The sequence below is a fragment of the Montipora capricornis genome, chromosome 2 (assembly GCF_036669925.1).
Source record: "Montipora capricornis isolate CH-2021 chromosome 2, ASM3666992v2, whole genome shotgun sequence".
In the NCBI taxonomy this organism is placed as follows: Eukaryota; Metazoa; Cnidaria; class Anthozoa; order Scleractinia; family Acroporidae; genus Montipora; species Montipora capricornis.
In genome coordinates, this window is record NC_090884.1 from 2,293,806 (window position 1) to 2,308,040 (window position 14,235).

The 14,235-nt window shown below is 37.1% G+C and overlaps 3 protein-coding genes across 4 annotated transcripts in view; 1 reads left to right on the forward strand and 2 right to left on the reverse strand.

Annotated features, from left to right (window-relative positions):
* LOC138038422 (chromatin assembly factor 1 subunit A-like) overlaps positions 1-618 on the reverse strand; it is an 18,636-nt gene extending 18,018 nt beyond the window's left edge. The window contains exons 1-2 of the mRNA XM_068884282.1: positions 399-618; positions 229-291 (exon numbers count right to left, since the gene is read on the reverse strand). Of these exons, the coding sequence (XP_068740383.1) occupies positions 229-291; positions 399-468 (133 nt within the window). The 5' untranslated portion in view covers positions 469-618. The remainder of the gene's footprint in view (positions 1-228; positions 292-398) is intronic.
* A 36-nt stretch (positions 619-654) lies between these two features.
* LOC138038425 (DNA-directed RNA polymerase II subunit RPB11-a-like) lies at positions 655-2,914 on the forward strand. Its single transcript, XM_068884286.1, has 4 exons — positions 655-769; positions 1,021-1,110; positions 1,523-1,697; positions 2,311-2,914. The coding sequence occupies exons 1-4, from the start codon at positions 717-719 to the stop codon at positions 2,344-2,346; spliced, it is 354 nt and encodes a 117-aa protein (XP_068740387.1). The 5' UTR covers positions 655-716; the 3' UTR covers positions 2,347-2,914.
* LOC138038424 (protein boule-like) lies at positions 2,576-7,701 on the reverse strand. Of its 2 annotated transcripts, XM_068884285.1 has the most exons (6): positions 7,359-7,701; positions 6,925-7,022; positions 6,097-6,151; positions 5,438-5,494; positions 5,032-5,109; positions 2,576-3,916 (listed from the first exon to the last, which is right to left on the reverse strand). In XM_068884285.1, the coding sequence occupies exons 1-6, from the start codon at positions 7,428-7,430 to the stop codon at positions 3,845-3,847; spliced, it is 432 nt and encodes a 143-aa protein (XP_068740386.1). In that variant the 5' UTR covers positions 7,431-7,701; the 3' UTR covers positions 2,576-3,844. The 2 variants fall into 2 exon arrangements, with proteins under 2 accessions (XP_068740386.1, XP_068740385.1); XM_068884284.1 differs by having other exon boundaries at positions 2,576-5,109; positions 7,359-7,683.
* Between the last annotated feature and the right edge of the window lie 6,534 nt (positions 7,702-14,235).

Consider the following 14,235-nt stretch of genomic DNA (forward strand, 5'->3'; position numbering starts at 1 on the left):
TTGTTCTTTCACTCTAGTTCTTTAATATAACACAGTAACTACAGGCCCCAGTTGTTCAAAAGGTGGATAACGCTATCCACTGGATAAATCACTATCCATTGGATAACGTATTTGGTTTCGCTGTGACGTTTCCACTGGATAGTGATTTATCCGGCGGATAGCGCTATCCATCGTTTGAACAACTGGGACCAAGTCTTCAAAAATTAAATCTCCATATTGTCAACTGACCTTGTTTAAGTCTTTTGCACGGAGGACTTGAGCAATCATCTCGCTCACAATCCTTCTGAAGTGCTTCAAAATTTAAGAAAACAAACGACCGATGATTTAAGCTTATCGCACATCCACATAAACGATCAAATAATCAGAAAATTATGGCGACATTTTTTTTCCAATCCTACCTTGACTACCTTCTTCGCTAATTGATTCATTTTTAGAGCGAGATTCACAAATTCCACCAGGATTTCTCATACCTCCAACCACTTAAAATCGTCTTAATCGTCTAAGAAAACATTAAGGAACGAACTGGAGAGAAAGAACGAGAGAGTAGACGAGAAAAATACACACATTCAGCGAAGAACTGCAAGATTTCTTTGTAATGAAGCAAGCGCGGTCTTCAAAATTGGCGGGAAGTACAGGGTCCTGTGCATCATGGGAAATTCAAAGGTCTGGCGTTCATACATAACGTACTCGTTGAGCTGTTCTGTGCAGCACCAAAAATGAATGCTCCAGAGTCTTTCGAGCCTTTTCTTTTGTTAGGTGGAGAGAAAAAGTAAGAAAAATAACGTTGAGAAAACTTAGTCACCTATGGATAGGTTGCTTGAAAAATCATCAATGTTCAGTTCAAAAATTTCGTTCTTTCTCCTCGTGATTTTGATTAATACTGCCTGGTCGTCTCGTTCATATGGCCTAGCTCTCATTTATGTAACTGATCAGGATGCTGAGCTGCCCATGTTCGTTAAATAGGTATAATTTTCCCTGAGGTTTAGTGGTTACATTTGTCGACTTGACATTATTTTTCAGAATCACTATAACAAAGGACACGAAAGTTCCGAATGCAGCCCACTTTGTTGTGAACAAGGAAGATCACACGTTAGGAAATCTTCTCAGGGCGTAAGTGTGCATATGTGGGAAGGCCATTTTTTCATTTAAACAGTTTGGAAAGCATTCATTCAGACGGAAAAAAATTCTTTGGGCATCCAGGATATATTTTTCAGCACATACCAGACAAACATTTTTGTTTCACTTTCATGTCGTTTGCTAATATTCATTTTATTATTGGTGCAAAAATGTCTTTAAAGTTATGTCCTGTGGTTTCTTTTTTGGCTACACATGGTGTCATTCTCATAGTTTGATTAGGGCAGTCCATCTTTGGCCTTCCTGTGGTAACATTCTAGATTGGGAGATGGACCCTTTTGCACCACATAAATGTCTTGTCCATCTGGCTCCAGTTGTTCGAAGGGTGGATAGTGTTATCCACCTTTTGAACAACCAAGGCCTGATGTTTCATTTTATCTTGCTTTAGGCAACTGCTGCGCGATCCACAAGTTTTATTTGCGGGCTATAAGGTACCTCACCCCTTGGAACACAAGTTTGTCCTTCGTGTCCAGACAACTCCTGACTATAGTCCACAAGAGGCATTCACTAATGCTATAACAGATTTGATAAGTGAAGTGTCACTTTTAGAAGAACGATTTAAGGTAATAAATTGTTCCCGTCATCCACATCCAAATAATTATGTAGTGTTCACACATTAATCTTAACTTAATTTTTTAAAAATAGTTGAGTATTAAAATTAACAATGATCTCCATTATTTCTTGTTCCTTCATGGGAAAATGCCTGTCCTGTCTTTTTCTGTTTACTTTATTCCACGATGTTATGCCAAAGTATTTAACAGCAGTGATGATCCACTGATCCCAATAGACCATTTTACAGTTGTGGCTAAGTTACCAGGCCTAACAATGGAAGCGAGGCTGCCGGTGACCCTGTGATAGAAACCTTCATGCTTTTGTAATGTTAATATGGACTAATTAGCGTTACAACAACACAATTTACATGATAAAAGCAGTGAGGTCTGTATCAATGCAAGGTCACCGGCAGCCTCGCAGCCATTCATAGGCTTGGTCGCTGAGCAAAGAACTGTAAAATGGCCTATTTGGGACTCATTATTCACATTCTTTCTTATCCTGGCAATCAGATGCCAGAAAAGTTTTTCTTGGAAAGTGAAATTAATGATAAAAATTGACACCTTCATGTAATTCACAATTTCTGTTTCTATTAAATTTTATTTTGATTTCTTTTCTTGTTTTAAGGCTTCGATCAGGGACAAACAAGAGGGCATAGAATAATAAAGAGGGAAATATTTTCATCACCACAAACACCTGGTTCTCAACATTCTAAAGCACACATGGATCAGTTTGTGTAGTTGGGTGAAGTCCTACCCAGTTAACACTCAAGAGAGAAGTGGGCTCTGTTTGTTAAGAGATTTTACTATTTCAACCTTTTCTCTGCCTCATTTGTACCAATACTAAACAAAGGAGATTTTGTAATCAAATGCTGTTGAATTAGGTTACCTACACGACGGTTTAAACTCATTTTGAACAGCTTAATGAAAGAGGAAAAATGCTGGAATCCATTAATGGTATTTGAAATGTTCATTGAACAGGACATGTAAGCCACTGTTCTTCTTCATTATGCCACATGGGAAGAGATATCCTTCATGGTCCAACTGTAGGATACTAAAATATTTTTGAAATTAATTTCAGTATAGCAGTTTCCCAATGAGACTTAGTATTTTGTTGATGAATTTAGCAAAGATGGTTGTGGATTGAAATTTGAAAAAAAAAAAAACGTTTTTCTAGTTTTGATGTTTTATTTTGGAAAAATGGCCAATAAAGTACTATGGATGTTGATTTTTTCCAGGTGTTTATTTGATATCTTCCTCTTTAAATAAAATTCAAGTTAATATTTCACCTCATGGTAAAGGGAATAAGAAATTATTATTTAGCTGGAAAACGTTATCGCAACTGCCATAACATACTGAAGGTTTTTCAAGTACGTACTGAACTTTCAAATAACTAACAATTCCCCAGAGTCCTTACGTACGTAAACAAACTAGGCGCTCATTTCCTACCTGCTAATCCTAACATATCAGGGGTAGGTACCACATCACCCCAGTAACTCAATCCTGAGGTAGTTCTTTAAATGTATACCTTACTTCATTGAGCAGGGTACATGACGCTTCAGCAGTAAGCATGAATTTAATTTGTATGGTATTATCTTAGTTGTAAAATTCTACCCATATGAACTTATCATGCAAAAGTGACTCCTTATGGAGAATAACAAAAAGGGTTTTTTCCTCTCAACTTAATTCATTGAAAAAACAGGAAAGGCCAGGAAGTGGGATGGTTGGGAGATATAAAATCTTGATTTCAGGAGAGTCAATAACAACAAAATAAGTCATTACCATCTGGTAAAGCAAGTTTTTAATATCAAGTAAGTACATTGCTTTGCATAGTTTAATGTTCAATTAAATTAAATATATCATCAAAGATGTTTTTACATCCATATTTGACACTTTGAAGAGGCCCTTATACTTCAGGGACAAAAGATAGAACAATATGAACACATATTTCAAGAAACATCGTTATGATTTATTCCTAGTGTTATATGAATTTTGATTTATTAATAATTTAATTAATTATTATAGAATTTATCAATTCCTAGATCTTAACATGATACATAGTAAAACAGGTTTTCTTGGAAAGTTAAAAAACACAACATAAATCCTACTGATTCTGTCACTACAATAAGGAATTTCATTCAGTTATAGCTACTTTTAGGCTCTTAGACAGATGATGTCGCCCAATATCCATCATGTCGAACCATAATTACTTGATTAAAATCCTGTGACCAAATCTGAAAATAACAAAATGATTATAATAACCAACAATTATTCCATGAGCCTGCATTGTCTATGAGATGGTAAATAGCCAACGAGGCATGTAGCGCCGAGTTGGCTGTAACCAGTCTCATATCCAACAAGCACGAATGGAATAATTGTTTTATTAAATTCCTTAAACTCCAAAAATTTGGAAGTAAGAATTACGAACGAAGGAAGCGAGAAAACCCGAGCGAAATCAAAAAACTTGATGAAGATGCAATGTTGTGTAATACCTTGTGGTCAGACAGACGTAGGCTCATCACAAAAACATTTCTTGCCTTTTTGCGTACTTCTAAACGTCGGAATTGATCCAAACTTTCCACAAAAAAAGGGTTTTTTTCCATTTTGGCTTTATTCAGAGAGAATTTTTGCTTTCCGGGTAAGAAATTTTTAGCTTAGCAATGCTTAGCGCAATCATTTACCATATCAGGTCAAACTAAGGTATATTAGCTAATAACTGAGATTGAGTGAACCAATCAGAGCATGCGAAATGCACTATCCGAGGTTGACAATTTAGTAAACAGTGATTATCCTATAGGCCTTTCATGAAACAAGACCACAAAAATTGTCCTTTTTTGATTGATGAATTTTTATTCAATTGAATTCTAGACTCTAATTTTATTTGATTTCAAGTCCTCTTGGAAAGTAGTCTAGTCCAAAGCAAAGGTGAGACCAGTTCAACTTGAAGCCTTTGTAATGACATCTTACACTCAAAACTAGGTAATTATTACCTTTTATTTGAAATACTGTCATACAAACCCTAGACTGAATCAAAGTTTCTACTTATGGCCATTTATTAGTGTGATCAAGTTCTGGCTCACAGATCAATGGATACTTCATGAACAATTTACTGAATACAAGATATTTTCTAAACAGGTAAAAGGACAAAATTACAGCAAAAGGGAATCATCCAAAAATTAATATACCAGTGATTACACTTTCGCGACTGATCTTCCATCAAAAGTCTGACAAAGTTGGACACATTGGTCATTAAATCATTAAAGAGCAGTGCAAGGGTATTGTCCCAAGCTTTGAACTTTTCAGAATATTTGAGGGTACACTGTAAAAGTTCTGTGTAATGCTCACTTACCGGTTTATCCATGCAAATTAATGGTGTAGTGTATCTCTGCTGCATGGCATGTTGCTGATGAATGGCACGTGTCAATGTCTGAAAATTAGAAACAATCAAATAATCTACAAAGCTTAAATTATATAAATTACCTGGTTTTCAAGCAACATGTTCTCCGTTGACTTATTACATTTTCAAAAGTCAACAGAGAACGTGTTGCTTGAAAACCAAGAAGTGTCTAATGAATTGCTAAGGCGACCCTACAGGGGATGTCAAAAGATGCTAAAGGATTGTTTTATGCATTCCCTGTAAGGCTTCCTTAAAGTCTTCATGACAGACATGATTGTATACCAAGGATTTATGTAATATGCATTTATTACAACCAAAACAATAAACAAATACTCAAATAACTGGCTGATGATCTTACTTTTCTTTTCACTGCCATATCAACTTGCAACAACTTGCCATTCCAGTCCACTAATCTCTGCAAAATGAACGTTTTTCTAAGATATTTGTTTTAGTTTTGTCTTACAGCCACTGTTTAAATCACACTTGTGATTGAATGTTAATTCTCCAGAAACCCTAGTTGTTGGGATATTTTTATTTTCCCTAGAACCGATGTCTTTATGAAAATTGATTAGTTTAATATGCACTCAATTAATGTATGGTCCCGAGGGAAACAGTTAGTTTTGTTTTTCCAAGAGTCCTGATGTTTCCCGAGACTCGAGGGAAAACTAAACTAACTAGTTTCCCAAGGGACCAGACATTAAGTGCTTTGTTATATAGACTTTTCCTGCAACAATCGCAGCAAAACATCCGGAGCAGGCAACAACTGCGGAATTGTATCCTGGTCGGGATACATTTGAATTTGATCAGGGCCACGTGACAAAGAATCAACCAATCCCAGTGCTTGTTTTGTTGAGTGAAAGTCTAGGTATAAAACAAGTGTTAATTTATTGATTTTTAGATATGTTCTTAGGTTTTGTAATTATATTCCCTGAGATTCATGCACATTATTTTTCCATTTTTCAGAATGGCTCCCAACAAATCCAAACAGTTATTGACAGCTGATGTAAATAAACGTACCATTTCTTGAACCTTCCTTGCCTCTTCAACTGTTCTAAATGTCACAAAGCCATATCTAAAATACATTATGCAGTAACTGAAAAATCATCCAGTCAGTCATTCATGGAAGATAGGGGATTAATTTAATTAAGAGGTACCCCTTTCAAGGAGGTGCAACATCTTAGGGTGGAGTTGCATAGATGGTAGGGTGCAAAGAAAATTCTCCAGGGTTTAGATTTCTTGCAGTTTTTGACATGACATACGACCAACACGGCCAACAAGGAAAAACATGAAAACAGTTAGAAATTTATTGCAAGACCTTTCCAAAGAATCAGCTAAGTCTTTAAACACTTCTGAAACTTCGCCACCCCAAGTCATATCAAAAAGTAAATGACCATAAAAGACTTCAAACTTTTTCCTTCTCTAAGAATTAGTCTATGAAAATTAATAAACTTAAGGTAGATGTAACATCCACTCTTCTTGATACTGTATGACTTGAGGAGATCGGGTAAAACACATTAAACAAGATGGGGTTGAACAAGAAGTTGGTAATTTCAGCTCATTACTAGCGAAGCTCAACATATACCAGCAAATTTAAGAAAGCAAAAAAGTTACTTTAAAAAATTGATCACCAACATCTGCATATTAAACAAGATAAAAAAATTTATCACCAACACGCTACCAACACATTAGAGGGACTTCAGAGATAATGACAGACACATCGGCCGACAGTCGACCAACAGTTAGTCAACTGTCATTCAAGTGTCAACCATCACATTGGAGTCACCTCTGACTTGTTGGTTTGATTGGATTTGTGACCAATACCGTCCCCAAGAGATCACCACTCACCCCTTGCTAGCTCCAGTTCTTATGTCTTCCACTATTCTCACATTTTGTACTTCATAACCCATTCCACCAAATAAAATTTCAAGTTGTAATTCGGTCATCTGTAAAAAGTGAAGACAGTCCTGTCATTAGATGACTCTGTGATGCAAACGATGTGAATTATTAGCATTTGATTAGAGAGCAACACCAAGTTTCAAGTTTATAATATATAACATTATGTTTGTATTTACAATACAAAACAGCCACACAGCAAACATTAATCTGGGCAGGTTGTCTTTACCTGTTTAGAGTTAATGAATAAAAGGAGTCCAAGTCCAAATATCTGGTTTGGTGTATAAGAGTATTATTTAAAGTGGTTTCTTGGGATTCAAAATTTCTATATGTAAATACCAAGTTTGTGTCATCAATGACAATCATTATCATCACACTGTATTTACCTTGCTTGGTATTCCTCGGACAAACACTCTGTTCAAAACGTAGATTCCACTCTCAGTCCAGACCTCCTGCATCTTGATTTTTAAAAAATTAATCTGAAGGAGGCAATGTTTTGACAAATGCAAATAAGTTTAACTTAACCCTTTCACCTCTAAACCGGCCTAAACCAGCCGCACTTCGTGTTTTACTCTGTCTGCCAGACGATTTTACTCGTCAATGGGGAACCCCCAGGAGTCAATGGGTTAATCACTCATTGAAAAACTATGTGCCGTTAACCTTTTCACCCTTATTTTACTCTGTCTAACACTAGAGTATTTTACTCTGTTGAAGGTCCAGAAAGTATCCTTGTTGAGAAACAGTGATAAATATTCAAAATCCTTCGAGTCTCACAACAGATTTTGGACATGTCAAGTCAACTGCTCACTTATTTGTCCTCACTGTATCGAGGCTTGAGTCACAGATCAGTTGATTCGCCATGTCCAAATTCGTTGTAAGCGAGTCTTGAAGGATTTTGAATATTTGGTTATTCATCACTGTTTCTAAACAATGGATACTCGCTGCATCTTGAAATACGGTCAAAGAGAAATAAATCAAATCGTGTGCCATCGCTGGAGTTTGAGTGTGACAGATGTTGGAGAAGTGTGATTTTATAACAATAACTTCCAAGCCGTTCCTTCAATAATTCAGGGTTGTCAACTCTCCTGGATAATCTGAGAGACTTGAGATTTTGGATCGTATATCCCGGTTTAAAGATTACGGTGTAAAATCTCCCGATTAATTGCATAATTTTCTCGGTGAGAATCAACTTCCACAACAATAAAATTTAAAATACTGTGTTGTTTGAGTTATTTTAACATCAATTGGTGGTTTGCATCTGATGTCACGGCAGCCATGTTGGTGTACGGAACAGTGCATTAAAATGTCTTTTGGGAATTTGAGTCTATTATTATACCAAACCTGTGGAACCATTTTCTATTGTTTTGTACATCAACATGGCTGTCTCATCACGTGGATGCAAACCAAGAATAATAACAAAATTCGAATGTTTCATAAACTTCAGTAAACCGTTCATTGCTATTCTTGGTTTTCACGTCATGCAAGTGTCATGCAAAGAAAAAAATAAAATCGCTTACAATTCCATAAATTAAGTCAAGAAATTAAGATAAGTAGAAGGGTAAAAATAAACAGTCATGTGTCAAAGTTTTAGGGATGTGCGATATTCCAAACTCTAGTTATTTACCCACACTAGTAACTCAGACTTCATGTTGGTGTCCCTCAGAGGGACACCAATGTTGCGGCTGGAAACCAGTGGAAACATCTGGAGTTTACTTAGGCTCTCTCAAAACAATTTTTCTCTCTGCTAAACTTGAAAACATTTGCATAGACACTTTTCATAACATATTGGTATTTTCAAATTGATATTTTCATGCTCATGACATGTTTCTCAAAAGCAATCCAGATGTCACACAATATAAAAAAATTGAAATTCAAACTGCTCAGACTATTTTCAAAACAAAGCATGCTACCAAGCTGAAAACAGGCCAGCAGATATATCTACAAATTATGTCTTTTACCCGATGAAGGTACAACTCAAAATTTTTAATTTTAGTTTTTCTTTGACGTCACATGAAAACCGAGAATTGACAGATTGTAATTTAAGTAATGGTGTGATTGGTCCAAAATAAACCAATCAAATTAAATGTTGCAATGCAAATGACATCTTTTTGGCACATTTTTCAAATTTTTGCCTCTTGTGCCTCTTGTGTCAAATCAGGCCCGGACCAGATCGGATCAGATCAGATCGGACCGAACCAGATCAGATCAGATTGACAAAACTCAGACCAGATCAATAACACCAGACAACGTGCTTGAATTCTGTGCCTTTCTCTCTTGTGTAGTCATCTCCTCATTTATTGAGACTCATCTAAATGTTTTCTTTCTAAAGGTGATTACAGATTCCGAAGCGGAATTATGAAAGATACGATGTGACGAATTGTTGTAAATAAGCAAATTGACTGCGCGGACGCAACGGTCTTCTTTTTCAAACATGAAAACTGATGACATTTCTTTAATTTACCCCAGTCCCTTGTAATTGCACAATAGCCTGATTTAGCAACAGAACGGGAATGTCAATTGACGACGGCATACGCAGCAAAGATATCCATGTTAGGTCATATTAGAGTAGAGTAGAATCTCAACTATTCTGTAGGCTCTCCTTTCATCAACTGATGTCAATCCTTAAAAATTTGTGGGTCTAAATTAGGCTATTGTGGAATAAATTCAGTCAGGGACTGGGGTAAAGTAAAAAATAGTTGTCAGTTTTCATGTTTGAAGAAGACCGTTGCGTACGCAGTCAATTGGCTTATTTTGACAATTTCAAAAATATTCATAATTCATAATTCCACTTTGGAAATCTGTAATCACCTCTGGAAAAAAACATTTCGACGAGTCTTAATGAATGAGGAGACGACTACACAAGAGACAAAGGAACAGAATTTGACTACTCTCTTCAGCACGTTGTCAGGGTGACCATTTTCGTTAGGCGGGGATTTTGTTATTGATCCAGTTTGAGTTTTGTCAATCTGATCCGATCCGATCCGATCCAATCTGGTCCACTCCGGTTCGATCCGGTCTGATCCTGGTTTTGCCAACAGCCATCAAATCACAGAAATTGGACATGTCGATTAATTTTACTTTGCTTCAAAGGGAGTCAAGTTAGGACTTAACTTCTGGGTTCCAGCTTGTAAAGACAAATACAGCTGAAAAAATTTTAAAGATTCTTGATACCATATGTCAAAGGGAGTCAGCGAGCATTTTTTTGCATAAAACATGTAATATGACTTCACCAGAAATGACGTCACAAGCGTTATGACGTCATCTATCATCCCATCTCTATCAATTCTCAATATTTGAAGACTTTGGGGGTTGACAACCCTGCTTTAATATGAGTGACAACTGGGAAAGCTGAGAAATCACTTAAATCAGGCAAATAACCACACAGGAAGTGAGCAAGTCATCAGAACAATAAACTACAGCTTCTTTATTAAGAACTTCTGCATGGAAGTATCGTTTTGAATCTGATATCGGGATTACAGCTTATGTGGGGTACCCTGAGCCTGGGCTGCCTGTGAACTGACTTCGTAACACAGTACGAGCTTGCGCAAGAAACCAAACATTCCCGGAATATTTCCCTGGTTACTTTTTCGGGCCGCAGCTGTAAAATTGTGTTAAAGCGTTTTGACCCATGAACACAATCAACATATCGTTCTTTTTAGTAAGCCAAACATCGTTGTCAAAAGAAAGCCAAACATGTGAAACTTTATTTCGGTGAACATTTCAGCTTCCAGTATTTCCAAATTCAGCTGCGAAGAAATTTCTGCAAAAACTGACTCATTTTTTCAAGGAATTTTTCAGATCTTGTACAAAATTAACGTTGAGATCAGTATTCACAAATAAAATGTTCCTTAATAAGCACTGATAAACGAAACGACAGGATAATTTGCGGTAAAGATTAAAGCGTTATTTTCCCGACAAAAATCTAGAATCGGCAGCTTCGCCGAATCTCTTGAATTAAACTGAGGTTTTTAAGAAATCAGAGTGGAGACTCCTTGGTTATTTTACAGGGTGGCCAATCTCAGTTTTCCTTTTTTTATTTCCTACTGCAATTTTTTCGATGACCAGCTTTTCAGAGGATAATTAGTATGCAGACGCTCGAATTACCAGTGAGCCTTCTTCAGAAAAAGATCTGTTCCAACCATTAAAGTAGCAATTCAAGACATAATTTCTTTCGCAAAATGCCATTGAACTATTAAAGTTCTCAATCCAAAAATTTGAGGCGCAAATTCGGAATTTCAAGAAACATCTGTTTATACCTCCTCAGTCTTGGAGATTCGCTTTACCCAAAATCGATAAAAATGCAATTTAATTTGCGGACATATATCTAGCACCCGTCTGTCTGTCTACATTGTAGCGTACTTTTTTACAGTTGAAGCGGATTGTTTTACTTACTTGTACTGTCACCTGTACTGTACTAGTCGCCACCTTCGGGAATTGTCAGATCAAGACGAACTGGCAGTTGATCTCATAATCTCATTGGTTCCATCCCAGAATCCTGGGGCGCGATCCATTCAACCAAAATTTCCGACCGGTCCGACCGGGAAAAGAGGACCACCTCAAAAGGTGGACCAGTTTTTTCGAAACTGTTCCGGTTGGACCGAACCGATCCATTGAGTCTTGGACCGAAATTTCCGGAAATTTTGGTTGTATGGATCACGCCCCTGGGAACGCCCATTGGGCGGTGGATCTAATTTGCAGGTCGCAGGTTGCAGGTCGCGGGTTGCAGGTTATTGGCCGTTTTTGTACTAGAGACGCATAATTCGTCTGGGACGAACTTGGGCAAACATTTTCTCTGCGTCTGTTAAATTCGTCTAGTATAAAGACGGCCACAAGACGCATTATGCGTCTGGACGAAGAATCTATTTTAGCGCGTCTTCGAAGACGCACTAAACTGGAAAGTTCGTTCAGACGCATTATGCGTCTAGTGCCCGTCTTTATACTAGACGAATTTAACACACGCAGAAAAAATGTTTGCCCAAGTTCGTCCAAGACGAATTATGCGTCTCATATAGTTCGTCCCGTCTTTACACCAGACGAATAACATAAGAGACGCATGATTCGTCTGGACGGATTATGCGTCTCTAGTATAAAAACGGCCATTGTTTCACCAATACAGAAAGTATCCTAAACATTCTTAAAAGCTAACCTTAGGCCTAATTAGGCCTAAACAAAAGTTTTTAGGCCTAAGGTTAGCTTTTATGAATGTTTAGGATACTTTCTGTGTTAGTGAAACAATGACCTGCAACCCACGACCTGCGACCTGCGACCTGCAAATTAGACCCGCCGCCCATTGGGATTACGGAAGTTTTCTTTTTGTTATTGTTTATCTCTGTCAATTTTCGGGAGAACAGTGAATGGCGTTTTTTCGTCAGATTTCCTTCGAGAAATAGATATTTTTTTCTTTAACATTTCTCTGGCATATTTTTTCTTTATGGAAAAAAGAAACGCACATCGCTATCATTATTTTAGTCATCATTATTATTTCTTGCCCTCAATGTTTCGAGAACTTTGCAGGACAATATGATTATTTAACATCAATACTTTGGTTCGCAAAATGGTAGCAAGGCAAGAATAAATAAATGCGTCATTTCACGAGCAAGCAGATTGTAGTTACCAGTGTCTCAATCATCAACTCAATGCCCTTATTTAATTAATTTGGAAATCCGTTCAAAGCAGCCAATTTTAACAAAGTTTTCAAGTCAATTCCTGAAACTGAAAATTTTAGTACGCTTTTTAACGCACTCGGGTAAGGGTTTTGCAATATTGTACCCCGTGAGCAAATGTTACCGGTAAATTTTTAATTCAGGTTAAAATCATTTCAACGGTACCTCGATCGTTCGGATAGAACTCATCTACCCAAGCGATCGGGTTCGTCTCAGTCACACCGGGTCGTCAGCGATCGCCTGGGTAGTGTTTCCATATAATCGTCCCGATCGTCTCCGAACATTATTTGAAACGACTGGGGCGATCGGGATGACCCGGACGATCATATGGTAACCAGGCTCAAGGGGGTGTGGTTAGCGTACGTTTTATTTATTTATTTATTTATTTATTTATTAACTTTGCCAGTCAAGCTGGCAGAGCGCCACAACAGCTTGCGCCATTTACTATGGCCCCTTTTTTTACCCACCCAACCATGATACAGAACAGAAGACAGACCACAACACCGAGAACTACGTTTTTCATGAGTTCGGTCTCTAAAGCGCCTTTGGTTGTCTAAGCACTGATTTTAAATGGTTAGCATTAAGGGGGGTTAGGCATATTGTGTATGAAAACCAATTCTGTTATTTTATCTCTCAGGTTTTGAAAAGGGCATCATTCATGGCTGAATCCCCTCAGGAAGGCAGATTGAGGTCGACAATATCAAAATATCATGTTCTAAGGAATAATGAAAGGAATACTGAAACATACGTGATGTATTGTTGATTTTTTATTTGCTTAGTTATAATTACTACTTGCTCGATCTTTTATTTAGATTAATTGAATTAATATAATCAAGACCACGTGAAAAGCTTTGAACAGTCACAATAACAAAACTATGGTTGGAAAAAGGAATTTTTTCTGTTGTTCAGAGGGCATTTTGCAGGCTCTTGTAAACATTATTTACTTTATCAAATAAAGTGTTTGGCTTTTTTGCTCATTTTGTTTGTGGAGATGTATATAGAGCGTTTTCATTCACATGACCAGCAGCCATATTGGATTACTGATAAAGTTTGGTACACCATCATGGCCGCCATTTCTTTGTTTTGAAACACCAACTTAGCCGCCGTGACATCATGTGAAAAACGCTCTATAGTGATAAATCCGAATATGGGCATAGTCTTATTTAAGCCGTGAGTTCTTCAATTTGCTCAAGTAGTTAAGTACATTAGGATGAAGAGGCGCTTCCTTGTCCTCTATATTGATTTCAGCGCCCGCATAATCCTAAAGTTCGAACCTCTGCTTTTTGGGCCTTCCTTCTTTCATTTTTTGCTGTTATATTCACTTTGTAATGTGTATACTTTTACTCATACAATTTAGTCTTCTTTCATTGGTTGCCCTCTGTTCAGTTGTAGCATTTCTTGACTTTGGCGGGAAGATCAACTTCTGCGCTGGGTTAAACTTTTGTGCTGCTAATAAATTGCGTTTTTTTCTTCTTCTTCTTTAATGTGACAAGTTCTTTTCTTTAATTAAACTGCAAATGTTTGCCTGTTCAAGTAGCCCCTGAGTCGATTAGTGGATTCTTTGGTTCACCGCGAACATGGTAAATGTTGTGTGTGTGGC